At 39.6% G+C, this 19,010-nt stretch overlaps 1 protein-coding gene across 2 annotated transcripts in view; it reads right to left on the reverse strand.

Annotated features, from left to right (window-relative positions):
• Positions 1-3,428: 3,428 nt before the first annotated feature.
• PTDSS1 (phosphatidylserine synthase 1) overlaps positions 3,429-19,010 on the reverse strand; it is a 32,659-nt gene continuing 17,077 nt past the window's right edge. The window contains exons 7-13 of one of the 2 annotated variants that reach the window (XM_058029578.1): positions 18,762-18,903; positions 17,739-17,851; positions 16,199-16,264; positions 13,254-13,353; positions 12,038-12,106; positions 11,444-11,513; positions 3,429-10,165 (exon numbers count right to left, since the gene is read on the reverse strand). In XM_058029578.1, the coding sequence (XP_057885561.1) occupies positions 10,056-10,165; positions 11,444-11,513; positions 12,038-12,106; positions 13,254-13,353; positions 16,199-16,264; positions 17,739-17,851; positions 18,762-18,903 (670 nt within the window). In that variant the 3' untranslated portion in view covers positions 3,429-10,055. Of the gene's footprint in view, positions 10,169-11,443; positions 11,514-12,037; positions 12,107-13,253; positions 13,354-16,198; positions 16,265-17,738; positions 17,852-18,761; positions 18,904-19,010 lie in introns of both variants that reach the window. The other variant, XM_058029571.1, reaches the window with a different exon arrangement.

Consider the following 19,010-nt stretch of genomic DNA (forward strand, 5'->3'; position numbering starts at 1 on the left):
GGAGTTGGAAGGCAAGTGGCTTTGTAAGGGGATTATGCATGCGTTAATCCTCTTTAGCTATGATAAAGTTCTCTCCTTCCTAGTGAGGTTGTTTAACCCTCTTCTAACAGCTGAAGGAAGCTGGAGAAGATGAGTTACAGCTTGGGAGAGTTGAAAGCAGAAAGAAATAAACGTTTGTTTCTTATCTTTTGCCATGCTGAATACTGCTTATCACACTGGTAGGAATACAGCCTCAGATTTAGCAGGTCCTGTAAGAAAGCAGGTGAATGTCATAACCCTTAGTTTCCATTTTTATGCTGCAATGGGCTCAGAGTATCAGCAGCATCCCAAAAGCACACCATCAGGAAGAGGGGTAACATGTAATTCCCATCTCATCAGATGGAATTATCCATTGCTGAGGTACAGTATTCCTGCATCTAGAAAACAGCATCATGCTGTGAGGACCAATGGGGAAAACAGATGGATGCCTCAAATCAGTGGAGCACCGGGAGCATGTACCTGGACTCATCCCTTGTAATTTGGGTGCCTGTAGGAGGTGATGCATTGTGACAAAGGCTGGTGTAGCTACATGCCTGCTCTCAGCAGTGCAGGCTCCTTTGGAGACCACCTGCAACCCCAGAGAATGATTAAACCATCTACAACCTCCCTTGCTCTTTGAAGATGCCTAAAGAATATTCTTGACTGGCAAGGAAGCCTATGGGGACTCTGCACCTAATTATGGCTCTTCTGTCAATTGTCTTAAGTGGAGATGAATCCAAGCATCCCATCCTGCTGCTGGGAGGGGCTGACTGCTGCATGACAGAAAGTGACCTGGCTGCTGAGGGAGAAGAGTGAGAAGTCATTGTTAGGGGAGCAGAACAGAGGCTGATCCAGACTGTCACCTGCTCAAAGCTGAAGCCCTGTGGGACCATATTAGGTGGAAGGATAGAGACGAGCCAGGAACCAGCTCAGAAACAAAGGCTTTATTTTAGTTCCTTTTTCTTTTCACTATAAAATGGCTGTTATCCTCTTATCAAGTTCAAAAAGTAATTAGTCCTTAGTGAAAGACCTCTGATGTGTCAAGGCAGAAAAGCATAGCTGATGGAAACAAACACCAGGGTCTGACAGGCTAAAGAACAGTATTTAAAAAGCAGAAATTGAAACTTTTTAACCTGGTGCAAAAGCACTTGGGTCATTATCTCTTTAATTCTTGCTGTAACAAAACAGGGAAAACGCCCTCATGCAAAAATCAGCTCACTCAGCAATTGCAATAAACGCAAAACAAAAACCATGAGGGCCTTAAGGTCCTGGAGTTAGTGGCAGGCCTTTACCAAATCGTCAGCTTTCACAAATCAGTTTCTTCATGCAGGAAGGCATTGCATGCCTGGGCAAAAAGCCCACAGCAGACAGGTTTCTCTGGAGTTGTCCCGCCAAGAACTGTGCACAGCACTGCAGGCGGGGTCTCACAGAGCACAGCAGAGGGGCTGAATCCCCTCCCTTGCCCTGCTGGCCATGCTGCCTTGGGTGCAGCCCAGGACACATCGGGGCTGGGAGCACACATTGCTGGGTCATGTCCAGTTTTTCAGCCACCAGAACCCCCAAGTCCTCCTCCACAGGGCTCTCAATGAGTCCTCCCAGTTTTGTATGCAGGATCTTCTGCTTTGCCCTGTGTGTGTTGATCCACCTTTAGCAAATCCTAATTTTACATCAACAGCCAAGGTATTGGTCAGAAAGCTCACTGGAAAAGCTAGGTAAACTGAAGTAAGCTAGGGAAACAAAATGAAATGAAGATCAGAATATAAGAATGGATGGGGTATCACCTTGCTCCTGTTCCATCTTACATTATATTTTCATTTTTAAGGACTAAGAGATGTGGATAATATTCTTGGAGTTACTACACAAGCCCTTTATTAGGAAGTCCCATGGTAATTTTCAGATAACAGCATGGAACCCAAAGTTCTGGGATTTTACTCTTCTCTTTGTCTTCAGCTTCCTGAGGAAGTGTAGACAAGTGACTTACCCTTGTCCCCATTTCTATTCTTTAACATGAACTTACTGGCCACTCCCCCCATCAAGTTTGCAATGACCTATGCATTGTTCCAAAGAGATTTCTTCAAGATGGAAGTGGAACAAGGAAAAAAACTCTGCAGCATGAAAGATCATTACTAGTAATCATGTTACCATCCCCGTGAGGAGCACTGGGACTGAATGAACAGTGTGTGCTGCCGAAACCCAAAGTCACCAAGTGGAACATTTCACCCTGAGATATTTTGGGATGTTTAGAGAACATGTCACCAGGAAATTGCAATTCAGCTCTATCTGGTTTCTCCACCCCAACCTCTGTCCTGCTATTCCAGATGCATTTTAAATGTGGGCAAATGGAATGCATAGATGTGGATTTGGGAGCCAAATATGGCGAACTCAGCAAAAGGGCAGAAATAATAGTATTTAAAATGTTACAAACATAATTTTGCATCACCTACAACCCTTACAGCACATAAATAAGAAAAAACACAAACCTAAATGTCTCAGCTAATATAATAAAAGGTCTTGGTTTTCTTCCAGATTATTTATTTGATTAATGGAAAAATATGACTCTTCAGCAATGTTTTTCACTGTATTCTTTTTCCTCTCCATTAAGTACTGAAGTCAGGCTACAACAAAAACCTAATACAGGCTTACCTATATTAGTGGCTTCCCTATGCAGAACCAGATTGAGAAGAGCAAGGACACTGTTTCTTCCTGCAAGGAATGATGACTGCAATTTCTTCTTCCAGCTGACCATATGAAAGTTAAATGAGCTTTTTCCCCAGAAGCCATCTTAGAAGTCATAGCAATTGGTACAAGTTGGGTGCCTTGTTGAGGTTTGTGACCAGAAGGATTTTCCAAAACTTTGGAAAAAAAGACACTTAAAGGAAAAATGAGAATATTTTGAAGATGGTATGAAGTTTTGAATGCTTGCTGATAATACCCAGAGTCATCAAAAACTCTGAGCCTCATAAACACATGAAGCAATAACAATCTGCACCCAGTGGCTTCCCTGTCCCATAGAGATTAGCAGAGATGAGGGACAGGCTCATCCGAGCAAGGAAGTAAATTCACAACTCCATGGCTACAGCCACAAACTCAAGGGAATGGGCAGCACTGGAGATCATGCCCTGGTTCAGCTGAGCTCCTGGGAGCAAACACCAAACCACCTTTTCAAACAGCAGTCATCCTATCCCTTCCAGTGCCCTACACAAAGCCCAGTGGGAATACGAGGAAAGCCGTAAGAGCCCTGCACAGAGCTTCATCCTAAAGATCCTTGGGAGAAAGTAGTGCTCCCTTCAAATCAGCAAGGTCTTCAGACAAGAAATTGGTAGTCTTTGTATGGTGGAAACCAGAAGAGAAGTCTATTGCTCTTGCTCTCCAAAGCCTAGAGCTATCATTTAAGGCTTTAAATAAAAGTCTTCTCAAAGCTATTAATTTGATTTTATTTTGCTTTGGTTATTCTGCAGCAAGTTTGACAACAAGGGCACTTTGCAGGACTGTGTGCATGGCACTTGTAATTAAAGTCAACGGGAGTTATGAAACCTTTAAAACCAAGCCTGGGTGGCTCAAGCCAGTAGCCCAAAATTAGAAGCAACATTTGAAAATGCAGGTCAATATTCTTTGTGTGTTTGTGTTACAGCATCACCTAGGGGCTGCAACTGAGATCAATGCCTACTGCTCCTGGAGCTTCCAGGGGTACAGACAGACTTGGATGCTTCCAAATGCTCAGATGTGCTGTAGTCATTGTCACAGAGACTGTACTGAACCAGGCTCTAAGCATTTCGATGAGAAAGTTCATCTGGTAGATTTATATGTACATATACAAACACACACAGCTATTTTATGCATTGTTTTTTGAGCAAGAACCACTAAAATACTGAACTGGAGGGCACAGCAGTTGTAGAACATACTTTGGATCACAGCCACAGGAATGCTACTGCTGTAAATTCCCCTACTCTAAAAACATTAAATAAGCCATGCAGCTATTTCATGATCATCTGAAAACTGAGATTCTCAAAAACGATGAAAATTGAACCCATGTGTATCCTTAGTATAGTCTGGCACTCATACTGTTGCTGATTACAGGAATTCAATGTTTATAATTTGCGTTCTTTCCCACACTTGCTTTTTTTTCTGCACTGAAGTAAAAACTCACTTGGTCTTACCATAATACAATTTAGACTGTTGAGAGCAAGACTGCTCCTTTATGAGAAAAACAAAATCCAAGCATGAGAGACCAATTCTTGTCTTTCACTGAGAAATGACAGTAACAGGAAAAGATACAGTCCAAATTAAAGACACAGGAAGGAGCTGGATATAAAAATTAACACCTCAAATTTCCAAAGTTCTTTGAGATAATCATGACTTGGACTCAGAGTACAAAGGAATTTGATACATTTTGCTAAGCAGCTGCCCAAAGTGAACAGACAGGTCTCAAACATACAACAGGAGACTTGTGCAGGATCTACTCTTTGTGATGTTCTTCAGATGGATAGCATCATTGCAAAAAAGCAACAGCAGATCTAGAATCATCCAGAAACAAACAATCCAACCAAACCAAAGTACTTTCTCCAGACCCAAACTGGGTTCCTAGAGTCACCCTCATGGTTTATGCATATGGCTCTTATGTACAGGCAGGTAACTGGCTTCATTGGTACAATAGAAAATGGGAGCAAGCCTGAAAGCCTATGTATTATCTTCACACTGCCAGTGGGAAGCCCTCTGTGCTGACATGTCTGAAAGGCGTGTTACTCAGTCCAAAAAAAGCTGGAAGCGGCAGAGCCTGACTATCAGCTGGCTTCAGGGGGGCTCATGCACATGAAAGCAGCACAGGAAGGCACCTGAGGCGCACCTGCAGCCACAGCACTGACAGAGGAGTGAGCAGGCATAAAGGTAACAGCCCATGTGCCCTGCTGGGCATAAGCCAGGAGTCTGGGTGTCCTTGTACCTTTCAGCCCACTGCATGAAGTGCTTCTGGTTTCCTACTCCTACTTTCTTAGAGTAATATGTAAGTGCCCAATTCCTGACCAGCCACACTAAAGCAAAAGTGAGTAACATGGGCAGGGTGTTTGTCCAAAACACATTTCCACTAAAATGGGAAACTGCACCTTGAGGGAACTACAATTATTTCCTGTATTAGGACCAAGGCCTGCCATGGCTCCAGAGAACAAAACTGTGGTGTGGATAAGAAGGCAGATCACACCTGCAGACAAAGGGAGCCAGGGTACTGCAGGAGGTACTTTGAGCATCCAAGCAGCTCAGAAACCTCTGGTTAAAATCAATTGTGTGTACCTTAGAATGCTCCAGCATATACCAGAGGGAACAGGTGCCTCAGGAGAGTAGTGCTTAGGCCCATGCAGACATTAACAGGACAGAGCTGAATGTGAGCACTCAGACACTCAATTAGGCACACCAACACCTATTTCAATCATGCTGCCAGCTTTTGGCTCCAGCTTCTAGTCTGGGCCAAATCATATGATCTTAATAGTGTGCAAGTTATGTCACAGGGTGACTGTGCACAAATGAAGCCACTAGGCCCATCTGACACTGCTGATTAAGCTCCACCCTCAACAGCAACTACCAAGACATAAAACAAAGATTGATTGTTCAAATGCAGTAGAGCACCATGCTTATCAAGGAGCACATTTTTGAAGTGTTGCTTCTTACACAAAGTTTCTTCCATTGTTCCATTTTTTCCCCAGTATTTTTAATGCTTTAATGAAGTATGAAAAGATAAACACCCTCCCCTTCTCTAATGTAGTAAGCAGTGTTCTGAGAGAGGTGGCTCCTACAAATTTTTAATCAGGTATTTTCCCACCCTTCAGAAGAGGTTTACAAACTGAACACTTGACTTCAGCTGTTCTTCCCACACTATGAACAAGCTTAAGTCCTTAAGTTAGGCTATCCCTAACTTTACTACTACCTCAGAAACTATGGCCTCTCTGTAAACCAGAATTCAAAAAGATGTTGAAGGAAAGCCCTTCCCTGCAAATCAGAAAGTCCCAGTATTCAATGTCTGTACAGAGAAGGAACTGAAGAAAAGGAAAGCTGCGCTCCTTTACAAACTACACATCTGGCTCTGAAGAGCAATCAACAGCTCACAACAGGTCTTAGGTAAAGACCTGTTGTGGGAACTGTCAGCAGTAGAAGGCAAAGCAAAGTGATTTAGGCACTCAGTGGCACTTTGTACTGGCTGTTTACTTGGTGACAGCCTGTCCTGCAGTCCCCTGTACAGGAGGCCTCGTTTCTTCCCTGAAGGTCTGCCATGCGACCATCTTGCAACTCAGCTCTCCCATCCAACAATAAATAAAACCCCAAAAGAACTAGTAAGACAAGAACTGATCCTGTATACTAGAAAAACTTCAGAAGGGATAATGTAACTGTTCTTGTTATCAGATCTGCTGCCCCAAAATAATAAATTACAGCAAAACCTGAGAGTTCACTGTAGGCTGCCCAGGAACCACCGCATTTGTCAAAATTCATTCACTTAGAATAAAACATAAGAGCTTCTAAAGGCAGTATGTCAATTTCCTATGCCTTACAGGTACAGACAAACACACACTCCAGTGACATGGCTTGGTTTACACAATTATTGCTAAATACAATACTTTGCAACCAATAGAAAGCAATTCTATTCAAAAATTATTAAACATGTGGTAACATCTGTGTCCTCTTGTGATAACAAAGTAAAAAAAAAAGTTTTAAAAGCTGGAACATAAAATTATGATCTTCACAGAAGAGTAACAAAAGAATTGGTCGAAACCACGCTCAAAATATTTAACAAGATGTGGTGTATAATCCATGCAGCAACCTTAATACTGCAACTCAGTACTCAACACGAGCTCTGATTCATTGTATAAATCTGTTTTTAAACTCTCCATTTTTATTTAATCTACTTCAGGTTCTTGCCACCACCCTCTGCTTACACCACGCTGCCTCAAATTAGCCTCCCTTCAATGACTGACATTGATGGACAGCCTCTGGAGAGCCAACTCCAATCTCTCCACAGCAGCACGGGAGATCACTGGAGGACAGAGAAAGGAAAGAACATCAGAAGCAGGGAAGCAGGAATGAGAGGTTGTGGCAGAACAAGTAGTTTAAAACAGGACAGCACATCTGTGACTGTTACAAAACACTGTTCAAGCAGCAGAACTCACACATGGATGCTTGTTGCTAAACAGTTCAGTGATTTGTCATTTATAGGTGTTACACACGTACAGAATTCAGCAACAGCACAGTAGCCGATAAAACTGAGATCACTAATTTTACAGCAGTGATCAAAAGCACCTTTCCGATGCCTTCCAGCGCAAAGCTCACATCCAAAGAAATGGGCTGAAAATACAGTTGTCAGTCAGTGGAGGACTTGTGAGAACACATGAGAATTCCAGCCAGAACTGCTGATACAGGAGACAAAGTGCCATTTACCAAGCAGCACTTGAATAGTTTACTTAAGTTTCCCTTTCCCCTAGCAATCTCTCTTTTAAAGTAAAGAAAGAAAAAAACCCCAAAACACAAGAAAAAAACCCAAACCACCAAACCAAAAAACCCCCAAAACACCCTGAAAACAAATAACAAAAAAACCCAAACAACCAACACCCTCCCAACCCCTCCCCAAATGAAACACCACACAACAACCAAAAAAACCCAACCAAACACAAACATTTAAAGTAAAAAAACTTAATTGGAAATAACTTAAATGTGTTGTCAAACAACATTTTTTCAGAACAAAGCTGTTGTAATAGTGTACAGAAGTCAGCTTCCATCAAGATGACACTTCAATATTTCTCTTTCGAGTATTTTTAGGGTGCAGTTCGGCAATGTGAGCACCAGGCCTACATTTGCACAACATGTGCTTGTCCCCAAGGCAGGTAGATGATGTACTTCAGCATCTGTTTACACATGTAAGCTTTGTATACATAGTTGGTGTGTATACCCCTTGCAAGTACAAAATAGGCTCTCACACTGGAAATCCACAGTACTTAAAATACCCAAACCATTAGATTTCAAATCTCTTGCTTTGGTATTGAATCAATAGAAAATTTACAATGCCACTCTTCAGTCTTACACAGACTGAGTTTTTAACCAAGGAAATAAAAGAAATAACATGTCTCAGTATACAAAGAAATCTACAAATACATTCATCAATATGTAGTACATTACAAATACAAAGGCAATATATGGAATTGCTATAGTGTGAATAAAAACCAAGTAGTTGTAGGAGAGCCTGAAAGTCTTCCTAACATATTTTTTATGTAACATTAAATGTCACTGTGGCAATGATGATACAGCAGCTCCTACTACATCACTTTCCAAGCTCCATGTTTGATTGAAAAGCAGGGTAGGAAATTAAAGGCCTCTGAAGAGCTCAGCAGCAACACTTAAGTGCATTGAAAACATTGATAATCTGTGGCACATAGGAACTGATGGATTACACAGGATACTTTCTTCTATTTACAGTATCATACATTTGCATAAAATCTCTGCTGCATTTTTTCTTTAGTACCTAGCCTGTGGCAAATCACAGTAACATTAGTCAAAGAAAAAGCAAATCCTATTTTCTCATAAAGACTAAGTAACTAATGGGCATCACTTATCCTTGCTTAAGCTACCTACCCCTCTGAATGCCTTGAATCTCGAAATTTAATTGGCACTAAAACATTTTGATAACTTGATACAGAAACTCATTGCTCATGATTGCTTACCTCTTGACTTAATCATTACATTCACTGCTGGAGAATCATCCACTTTGCTAGATGTCACAATTAATATATTAAAAAAACCCAAAAGAACACTCAGACAAAAAGTAAATCACCCTTCTCAAAAAAAATACCAAACTGCAAGACAGAAAAAAGAGACTTTGCTTTTGAGTATCTGATGCATGACAGGAAACACCAAAGCAATGGGCTCTATCACATCATGCTGCCTCTCAGACACCAAACACTACTGCAAGTCTTCACAAATAATTGTTTATGGAGATAGTAAGCAACGCAGCTTCAGCAAAAAACTGCCTTATCACCAAGCTCAAGCAGGGCATCTGAGCCTTCAAAGCAGTTCCTGATATCAGTCTGAAAACTGATTTCTGGGTCCAGCTAGGATGGAAGCAAATAGAAGGAAGTAGGAAGAAACACTGCACACAATGTGGCACACATGAAAAAAAGACATATTTACACTTGAAAATGCAAAACACACTACAGTAGAGGAGGAAAAACAATGAAATAACATGACCTCTGTCACTGAGGACAGGAGGCATGGCCCTCTACTATGAAGCAATTTTTATATATGTATTTTAAAAACTTTTAAAAATTGAATATGTATGACTTAAGCAGGAGGACAATGTAGAAAAAAAAAATCCCTGTGTTTGAAAATCAATTTCACATCCTTTACAAGAAACCTGGACCCATTTCCTTCCTGGTTGAACCCTGACATAAGGCCTAAAGAGCCTTTAAATAAAAACAAGCAATATGAAATTTTTAAATACTTACTAACAGTTGCATGGGAAAGTTTTGTTGTGAAACTGAAAAGGCAGAGCTGCTTTTAGTCAAAGGGTTGCATACTCTTCTAGAAAACAACACAATAAACCAAACCAAAAAATTCAGTCAACTACACCAACTCACTATCAGTTTACTAACCTTTGGGTTGAAGTCCTCAACTAATCTATTAAAAATGACCTTGCAACACCTGAACACAAACCAGGGAGTACCTGCTATGACATAACAACTTTTTTTTCCAGTATACCCCTCATGAACTTTTGATGCCACCTACTGAAGAAACTAGATTTATATCAGTGAATGGCAAGTGTCATCAGGCAACAGTTTAGATCAGTGAATGGCAAGTGTCATCAGGCAACAGTTTAGATCAGTGAATGGCAAGTGTCATCAGGCAACAATCTGCGCTACACTGGTGGTTCCATCTTCATCATCCTTCTCATCAACACCTCCTTTTTTAAACTTTATTTTAAAAATGGTCTTCCATTTCGTAATTCAGAGCCGGGTCTGATCTTCTTTGTCACTTCTGGTCACACTGTAGAATGTCTTTAGATACCACTCTTATTTCTTGCCAATTCCATTTGATACTTTTGATTTGGAGTGTCGATTCCTCCTTCTAGATGAATGGCTTTCACTATTGACTGAATGTTTTGGTGGACTATTGTCAGCACCTGCTGAGAAATAAATATAAATTTAATTCATATTTATTTATTTATTTATTTAGTTGACATTGTCAAGCTCCTATCCGAAAGGCAGTAAGGCTTTTTAGAGCTAGAGTGTTAACAATAGGGATTATTTCAGGCTAATACAAATTGGTTGATACTTGTACTCCATCTAGTGGCCCAGTTTTTTTAAAGCAATTCTTAAGACTCCTGTAAAATTCTTCCCTCTCCTCCCTCCCCCACCCAAAAAAAAATTTGAAGTTTGCTATAGAAGAGTACAGTGGTGAAACATCTTCAAATTTAAATCATATCAATAATTAAGCCTCCTCATTTTTCTTAGTGGCAGAAGTTAAGAATTATTTAAGCAAAGTCCTAAATAAGAGGAAAGAATTATTTAAGCAAAGTCTTAAATAAGACTTTAGGCAAAATCAAGAACAAAATGTGAAAGAAGCTTGAAGCCTGTAATTAATGAAGTAACAGGAAGTTACAGAGAAGGGGTTTTTTAGTCAAATTTCTCCAGCATGCATAAATGGAAAAAACATTCTGAGTGCAAATCATTTTTCTCCAAAATATAAAAGTCCACAAATTTACTAAACTGAGAATAAACATCCAGAAAAATCATGTATGAAATATAAAGAAGATCTGGTTTAGGTGCTTTTCAAACTTATGATAAATAAGAAATATTTTTAATTTTACAAACATCTGGAACATAAACTCTGACAGATAACTTCCAGGTGTGAATTTTTGATATATGTTCAATAAGCAAGACCACACCAAAAAGCCTATGGAGGAGGCAGATAATTGACCTCTAGTGTAGGGAAAAGAAGTCAGAAAGAAGCTGCCTTTGCTTAGTGCAAAGAAAGCTGCTTATGACCATCAGGACTGCACAGACAAGGCAAAAGTCAGTAAGAACACAAGCTCCAGGGCCCATTGCTGACTATTTCTTAGCAAGAAGAAATAAAAGTACAGCAAACAAAACATGCAATGTTCAGAGAGAAAACCTGCTCACAACAGTTATGAAATGCATAATGCCCAACACCTACAATGTGGCCTGGAGTAACAACAGAAAAAAATCAGTTGATAAATTAAAAAAAAAAATACATTTCCAAGAATCAGAATTTAAAAGTGAGCAAAGAAAAATAGCTCTGTAGATGATTTATCTGCATTGGTCCTGCAGAGATGTTAAAACAAGTCCAGCTGAAACTAGGTAAGTTTCTTAAGCCTCATTTTCTAGTGCTGAGCCTTAATTATACCATTTCAGGAATACAGCTACAGAAGCACCAATACCTCTGCTGAATTTAGAATGAAGCCAGGAAGCATCTGGACTGTATGGACTGTCTTCACTTTCTGATAAGGTCTGCAAAACAAGGACACATGTCATTGAGATGCTGGTGATTCATGTTATCAGTACTCCTCCCACTTGGAAATGGACTTAGAAACCGTAGCAGAAGTCCTCATAAAACATTCAGACAGTACTTTGGACTTTTCCCTTCCTAGTTAGAAGGCACCACATAGATGATACAGTAAGAACTCACCACTTGCCACGTGATCTGTTGTGTAACCAAGTATTCTTAATATTCCCCTAGCATTCCACCTGTACAATGGGAACATTAGCTAACCATTCATCCTTGAATGCTGTGCTAAAATTACGGCCTCATTTTGAGTAACTAAGAGGACAGCATTCTTTAGAAACCACAGTGTAATTTGGGATCTGTCCAAGGCCTGCTGAATTCAGAGCTCTTTCTCTTGACTTCAGTTACACTCTAGACCATCCCCCCTTATCCCTATTTATGCTAACTCTGGTCAAGAATTCCAAAATCTAGGAGCTTTGGAGTTTTAACTCTGGAATGAAAAAAAGCCAGGCTTCTTTTATATAAGTACCTTTTCTCGGTGGCCGTAGTACTCTGCATACCAAACCATTCCATATAAACACAGGAAAGTTGTAAAGGCCTAAACAAGGGGGGAGAAGAAAAAGAACAAAAAGAAAAACAATCTGTAAAACTTTTTCCAAATTCCTTGCTGATTCAAGGTCTCAGAGTCCCTGGAGATGCCACATTTAGACTTTCATGCTCTGTTTCTCCCTGCATCTTTTGTCAGGATGAGTAAGACTCATGTGTCAACTTCAAGCTACACACAGAGCTTGCCACCATGGGGTATGCAGAACAATTCTCAATGGGAGCAGGAAAATATATCCAGATCACCCACAGGTAACACTCCCAGCAGGATTTCGGTCCACACTCTGTACAGTCATCACACAAGGGCTGGTAGACACTTGTAGGTATATTATCAAGAACCACCAGACTGGGAGAAAACCAAATTCTCCTTCTCTGCCCCATGCTTCAGGCTAGGTTACATACTTGGTTTTGTGGTACTCTGACCTGAGAAGCAATTCAGTACTTCTCTCCTCTGAAGTAGCAGGAATAAAATCACCTGGCTAAATAAGAGAACAATAAATTCTGACTCCCCATCACCTGTTCAAACTGTGTTCCCAATTAGAAGGGAGAAGCATTTATCTGTTAGCCCATTATAAATGCCTTCTTTTTCATTGACTGTGAAAAATGTGCTTGGCATCAGAGTTACAAGTCTGGCAAGACAAACGTCCATTTACTGTTATAAAATGGGCATTTCATGCTGCATTTGCAGTAATCACACTGAAGTACAGAAAGTTACAGGCTTAGTGAGAATGATTTGCTTGATAAATGAGGGTTGTTTATGTAGTTGTAAGACTTCAGTGTGGCACAACACACATTGCTTATTAACACTATCCATTTCCAGCAGGCACTACAGCAAGCTCCACCAAAGCTAGGCTCAATCAAACTGACATCATCTCTCATAAAGATAAAGCCTCCTATAACTACTGTTTGTTTCATTGTTAAGCACCAGTAATCTGCTATGTCAAGAAATGAGAAGTTATTCTAGTCCCTTCAATGAGAGTTCTAAGCCATCTAGCATTTGTTTTTACTAGGACATGCATAAGGCTCTTAATCAGCATTGCCCCACAATGATCCTCTGCTGCCAATGTTTCAGAGAGGAAGCTGTTTAGATGCTTTCAATGCTTTTGTCATGCTTTATGTTTCACATGAGAAATTTCACTTACCACACAGAGAAGCCAAAACACAACATACAGTATTTGTGTTTTGGAAAAAAGATCTTGTCCAAACTTGATGCACACAATAGCTTCAAGGAAGGCAATTACCCTATGGGTAAATGAAAGCAGGGAGGAGAGTGATTAAAAACACTAAGGATTTAACTCACATGTTCACAACTCAGACCCCAGACCGTCAGCTCTAAACAAGCACTACCCTCTAGTGAGCACTCACCTCCCTGACACCACCATTAACTGAAGCTCTGACAAATGTCATTTTCTATCTACACTTTTCTCAGCATAAACAGCACACAAAAAGTGATTGACTGACAGTTCACTGTTCCATGGGGCTCAAGGGAACAAGGACTGTGTGTCAATAGCAGAGAATCTTCAATTGTGCCTACCCCTGTGCTTCAGTTCTCACCACATATGAATTTCTTTTCCATGCTGAACACCCAACAGACTCCCTTGATGGATGAACTAGAACTGAGCTTTGTTTATTTCTCTACTAGATGTAAATTTACTACAATTCTAAATTGTCTAGTTTGTTTGCTTCACATGTATTTCCCATATTTTCACATATGAGAAAATTCCTATGAAACAACATTTCAAATTCTCTGAGAACCCATGCATTTGCTCAGGTTTATCTGTAACTCAGGTCCACACAACAGCCTCAGAGGATTTGGGGAGAAATGTGAGAGGAAAAAATGCAGTTTTTACTTTCCTCTCTGACATTAAAAGGATCAAAAAAAGTATCTCAATCTCTCTCCCTGCTACCAGGCGTTTACATCTTTTCAGGATCAAAAGCTATGAAGGCTTTTCCACTACTTGTTTATGAATCCAAAGTTTCTATTGTTTGCCATGAAAATAAATCTAGTTTGTATAGGTCCTGAAGAGAAAATTAGGTAGGTTTAACAATATAAGTGTAGAAAAGTGACACTAAAAACCTGCATTAAAAGTGCAGGAAATTGACTCATCTCAATCTGAAGCAAATAATGAAAAACACTATTAAATTTCAAGTGTAATAGTTAGCTTGCTCAATAGAGGCTTTCAGGTTGTACATCTGAGCAATGCATGAAAACTCCTCCTCACCTATGTGCAGACACACTTCACATCAAGTGTTCTAGTCTCCCAAGTCTGACACTGCAGTACCCATTCCCTACCAGCACTCTCAATTACCATTTCACCAAAAAATGGCACTACTGCCTTTCAGGGAAGACTCAGTTTCCCCCACAAAAGAGGAAGGAAAATGTGTGCTTGACTAAATCACTGGTATTGCAGAGATGGTCCTGGTATAAGTAATAAATCACAGCTTTCCCTGTACTATTCAATGTGACTTCCAGCATGATAAATGGGGCCAAAACTTAAAAATGTGGCAGTAACACCCAACTGACCAATACACAAATCAATGAGATGCACATTAGCAAAAAAACTGAGAGCAGCACTATTCTCTTTAGTAACTATTTTTCCTTCTTGTTTTATATTATTTGTACTGATCCAGCTGCAGAGTAAGAAATCATGAAACCAGAGGGGGAAGAGAAAGACCGCCATCAGGAAACAAGCACAGGGTTATGATATACTCAAAGGCATAAACAAAACAATAGGCTATTTTTAATAAGGACTCCAAAAATACAGCTGTTTGCCCTGAACTTAAACATTCTTTCTGTTATTCCTGTCAAGAATACTTGGGTTAAGCACATTTTACAATAGGAAAGCTATTACAGCTGATGAAAAGAGAAAGAAGGATGCTAACAGTGAAGGGTGTTAGTGTCCTACTGAAGGGTGATGAGAGCACTCCATGGAACTAGATGTGGTAAGTTTTCTTTCAAGCAAAATGGTCTTGTAACATTCTAACAGATTTTCCTTTTTGAAAGGCGTCATATTAATGAAAATAGTGCAATTTCAGCAAGACTGTTGCACTGACCTTGTTCATGCTTTACATCACTTTATATCTATCAAGAGTGATGCAATAGTTATGTCAAGTTGAAAGGAAACAGTTTTGTACTAATGAAAGGCACTAATTTTAATTATACCCACAGTTAGGCTGCTTAAAATTCCATTTGTGCCTTTAGAAGTGTCTTGTTTACCACAGAGATGAATGTTCCATATACTTCTTTTAATTGCTTCAAAAATTATATTCTAGATAGTTACATTACTGGAAGATTTCATCTTTTTCTGCAATCAACAGCAACTCCTAGTGATGCTCTGTTCTTTCTAGCAGATTACAGAAGTAAGCAGTAGGAAGGAGAATACTTATTCCATACACACTTCTCACTATGGAAATGGGAAGTGTGTATGGAATAAGTACAGATCAGACTGTGGGTCAATGTTCTATTGCAGTAGACACAGAAGCAATCCTGCAGACATATTTGGGTATCTATTTATTGACACATTACATTAATGCGTTCAGTGAGAGCTTTGGACCAAGGATGACGGGTTCTGTATCCTTAACAATTCTTCAGAAGCAAGCATGCAAACTCTTCATTTAAAGGTATTCTCAAAGAGAAAAGAGATTGCAGTCAGGGTCACCATGGTTCATAGCACACTCACAGAAAGAGTGGATAACCATGCCTCATTTCACTGTCCTCTGCTGTGATGCTGCTAACAGCAGCAATGCCCACCTTGGCAGCCAGGGAAACTTCACCCTCACAGCCATCAAGCTGTAGAGGTAAGAGCTTTTTCCTTCTCACCTGACTAAGAATGGGCAGAAAGGCCAATGGTGCTTTGAAAGAGCCTAGCTTTATCCACCAGTTCCTAGTTATTCCTTCTGTTGTCCTTACTTCCATTACTTCCCATTCCATTACTTCCCATGTTCTTCCTCCAAATTCAGAATTTCCCTTTCCTCTGAGCTTGCAAAACCAAAACAAGACAAGGCTTCATGGGAACTGCCAGTTCCTGTGCTGGACCCATCCTTGACAACTGTCCAAGTGCTTCAGGAATGCAGCAAGAATACTTACCCAAACACCCAGCACTGAGTTCCCACCCTCTTGCACTGTGTGTCTGTGAGGTAAGCATAGTATTGCCTGAGAAGGAAAGAAAGAAAATTCTTCAGTGAAGCTGAAAGTCTCCAGAATATTTACATTTAGAAAAAAAAATTGATACAGATGTATCTATAGTGAAAATGAAGTGGTGATGGTTAAATTCACATGTAATCATTCTGGATGTCTACCAGATGGCTTCAATTCTAGCAGGACAGATTATCACATATATCAAATAGCTTGAGACAACACAGAAAACAATCCTGAGAGCAAGAACTGGGAAAGTACCCAAATTAGTAGGCTAGCAACATTTGTCTCCTGCCTCTCCAGAGTCTCCAATTCTTATAAAAAAACTGCAACAGTTTCAAAAGAATTAGAGAATCCCTCATTTTTTTCCACAGTTTGTCTTTTATTTATTAACAACCACATTTTCTTGAGAAATGTGGGCTTGAATCTTTAAAGAATATGGCTATTCCATATTATGTTTGAATGGTCTAACCACTGGCATATTTTCCTCTCAAGAACAGTAAAATTTTTCACTATTCTGAAAACAGTATGGAGGCCATTCTGCTCTGCTCTCTATGCTCCAGAAGTTTAGGAGTTTTGAGAGGGGAACTCCAAAGAAGTGGAATCAAAGTTTCTGTTCTCAGTTTCTGATTTCCACTGACAGATGGAGAAGACAAGTGTTATTACTCCAACAATACAAGGACTGCTAAAGAATTAAGACTTCTACAGGAGTGCAGGTGCTACAAAGGAAAAAAAAAAACATGCAAATTCACCTATACAAGAGGTCACATTGTATTTTGGGTGATTTAATTAATAGTGTGAAATCACTGCACATAACTTAAGACACTATTTTTGAGGAATAAACCAATTCATAGCTGTCATTTAACTGTCCAAGGTAACATCACTTTGGACATGAACAGGGAATTCTCTGCTTCTAAATTCAGATCTGTGTGCATTCTGTCTACCTCCAACTATGGAATGGGGAAAAAAAGAAAATTAAGGAACTTTGCTAACAAGGTAAAACAGCATGCATGACCAAAAGCAGATTCATGTTCCTATACAGCTGTCAACGCTGCATAAATATTGCTCTGTTCTCACAATAAGCTACTGCTCAATCACAATCAGGAGCTGTTAAAATAATCAACAGCTCTGGTTTTCCTCATCTACACTTTTGGGAGCACCTGACTCACTAACTTGAATACTTTCACATGCAGTCCTCAAGGATAACATATGCAGCTACCTCACAAAACAGGGAGATCCTACACAAACAGGAGAAGGAACAGACTGGCTCTGCATCCCTATGGCAACACAGTTGTTATGTACATTTTACCTCATTATTTTATTTGTGAGGAAATACATTTTATTGACAAGAGAGTATTGTTTTGCATTTTATGGTGGCAAAAGCATACATTTGTGAAATGTGCCATACTTATTCACAAACTTTATGCAGTTCTTGGATGCCTAGAACTTAAGCTACTTTAAACTGAAAAAAACGCTGAAGCAAAAAAATTACCTTACAGTGGGTGCTGTAATGATTCCTATGAAGAGAATTCTCCCCCAGCTTAAAGGGTGGCTTGCTTGGAACACAAAGATATGTTTCAAAAAGAATGTGTTCAACTCAGTTAGCTAGATCAAAAAAAAAGCTAGTTAATAATGTTCAACTTACATAATTCCTAATGAATTAGTACAGAAAATGTGCAAAGATTAATATGGAAACTAAAACAAGGAATTCCTGCTGTGTCTTTTGCTAGGACAAACAAGTAATATACTAGTAAAACAAAGAATTCTCCCCTAGAAACCTCTATCAAAGTATTTGCTCTCTTTCCCAAAACTCTTTAAGGGACCAGACACTAATTCATCCTGTAGAGATCGTCTGATAACTTGCACATCCTAAATCAAGTACAAATAACCAAGGCAATTTTGGGAGAGAAGCAGAAGAGATCATACATTTGAAAAAAACCTCAAACAACTATATCAAATATTTGTGGTTCTCCTTTAAAACACTAAATTAAGATTTTTTTTAAAAAATCACAAAAGTTTTAGTTTTAGGATCTTAAAGCATTTGTGACACACTATAGAGTCTTGCTGGACCAATGACAGTATTCTGATTATCACTGATCCATTCAACAGTCAATGGGAAAGGAAAAAAATCCAAGAAAAGCAAAGCAAAACAAACTAACACACACTCCCCACACAAACCACACTTAATCCCGTCACATCAACACAACAAAATAAAAATAAATTAAAATTCCACCACCTAAACTCTACTAACTAGCAGTTTTTAAATTTGTGTCAATTGCAAAAAGCCAATACAGCAATCTGTAACATTTGGCTTTTTCCACAGATTCTGTAATTACACTCTTGAACTACCACATAACTCCCATGAAAGTGCCCTGTCCAATTCCTCATCATCACTTCATTTAACTGTGTACTTCAGTAACAGACACACAGTCCATCAGAATATTTTTTTAGTCCAACACAGGCAGCAAGTAACTGAGCTGATGGCAGCTCTGATTTCACAGAATTGATTTCTTACCTGCCAAATAATCATGAAAAGGTAGACTCCAGCCACCCTCTGAAATGAAGACTTTGGGTCAAACCAGCGGACGTAGGTCCAGCTGGCTGGGGTGAACTGTAACACAGCTCTTTTGATCTTCCCTGTGGTTGTGTGAATGTCCCTGGGAAAAATAATGCCTGCAGTAAATACAAGGAATATGCCAGAAGGAGAAAACCAAAAAAGCAACAGCTCTGTTACAGATGCTTCTGAGGAACAACCACATTTTTC

This window comes from Melospiza georgiana, chromosome 1, assembly GCF_028018845.1.
Source record: "Melospiza georgiana isolate bMelGeo1 chromosome 1, bMelGeo1.pri, whole genome shotgun sequence".
Taxonomy (NCBI): domain Eukaryota; kingdom Metazoa; phylum Chordata; class Aves; order Passeriformes; family Passerellidae; genus Melospiza; species Melospiza georgiana.